Source organism: Neopelma chrysocephalum, unplaced genomic scaffold (assembly GCF_003984885.1).
Source record: "Neopelma chrysocephalum unplaced genomic scaffold, ASM398488v2 Primary Assembly neopelma1_65, whole genome shotgun sequence".
NCBI lineage: Eukaryota > Metazoa > Chordata > Aves > Passeriformes > Pipridae > Neopelma > Neopelma chrysocephalum.
The window spans coordinates 8,409,925-8,411,026 of NW_020897722.1; the positions used below are offsets into that span (position 1 = coordinate 8,409,925).

The following is a 1,102-nucleotide window of genomic DNA, read 5'->3' on the forward strand; positions in this document are numbered from 1 at the left end:
CCAAACATTTGTACCGTCTTTCTCTCGATTCTCTGACTGGTCCTTTGTTACAGCATTTTCAGCTTATCGGGTTCAGTCTCTTGTGTTCAAGCACTGCTTCTTCACCTTCGTGGGGCCACCTGTTGCCAGTGTGCAGATGCAGCAAGTTTCAGTAATGCAGTAAGAACATGACTACCTGAAATTAAACCACAGAATGCTTTCAGAGATGGTTCTTAAACTTCAGCAACTAGCTTCAAAACTCAGTAAATTTTTATTAACCAAGCAGAAGTTGAGGAGGATGATCCTGTCCCCCTCAACATTTGAGACTGAGTTTTACATACTTCCAGAAAAATATGTGTTTTAAAATGATCTCAAGTATCTGTGCAGATATATCCTGATATATATCCCAGATATATTCTTCGCTTTTAGTTTGTTGATATCTGAATATTTGGGCACAAGGTAAAAAACTCAAGGCTTTTGAATGTGTCCGACTGCAAGCAACTGTTAGTAAGGCAGCAGCCCATCCACACCCTGGTGCACTGGCATTAATGGCTTTGCTGTCCCTTTGGCACCGAATCCCGCAGGCAGAGTTGGGAACCAGAGAGCCTCCCCTGCAGCGGGACAAGCATGTAACACTTTTGAGGAAAAATGTGCAACTTGGAGCTCGTGACACGGCACCACAGCGCGGGCAGCAGCGCTCCCCGCCACCCGCCGTGCCCCGGTGCGGGGGTACAGAAACACCCAGTTCCACGCCAGAACACCCCGCAGCGCCGTGTGGCGGTGAGGGGGGCACGGAACCGCGTGCCCGGTGCTCCCGGAGTGGCTCTCGCTCCGCTTTCGGGGCAGCCGGGGCTCGGCGGGCCCGGAGAGGCTCCCCCAGCGCGGCGGCGAGAAGGCGGGAAACGGCGACCTCGCGGGCGGCCCCCGCCGCTCCCCGCCCCGGGCCGGCCCCCGTCGGACAACGCCCCCGGCCCTCGGGCCGCCGCCCGCGGCATTTCCTCTGAGCTCAGCCGGCGGCTGACGCGGGACCGCGTCCGTCGGAAGAGGAAGCCCGGCAGCGGCGCGGCGGCCGGGGCAGGCAGGGGCGCGGCGGGGCCGGGGGCAGCAGCGGCGCGGCCCGCGC

At 58.5% G+C, this 1,102-nt stretch overlaps 1 protein-coding gene across 1 annotated transcript in view; it reads left to right on the forward strand.

Moving 5' to 3' along the window:
• Positions 1-627: 627 nt before the first annotated feature.
• The window catches only part of ITPRIPL2 (ITPRIP like 2), a 5,910-nt gene continuing 5,435 nt past the window's right edge, over positions 628-1,102 (forward strand). Inside the window, exon 1 of the mRNA XM_027683934.1 lies at positions 628-1,057. Coding sequence (XP_027539735.1) covers positions 628-1,057 — 430 coding nt within the window. The remainder of the gene's footprint in view (positions 1,058-1,102) is intronic.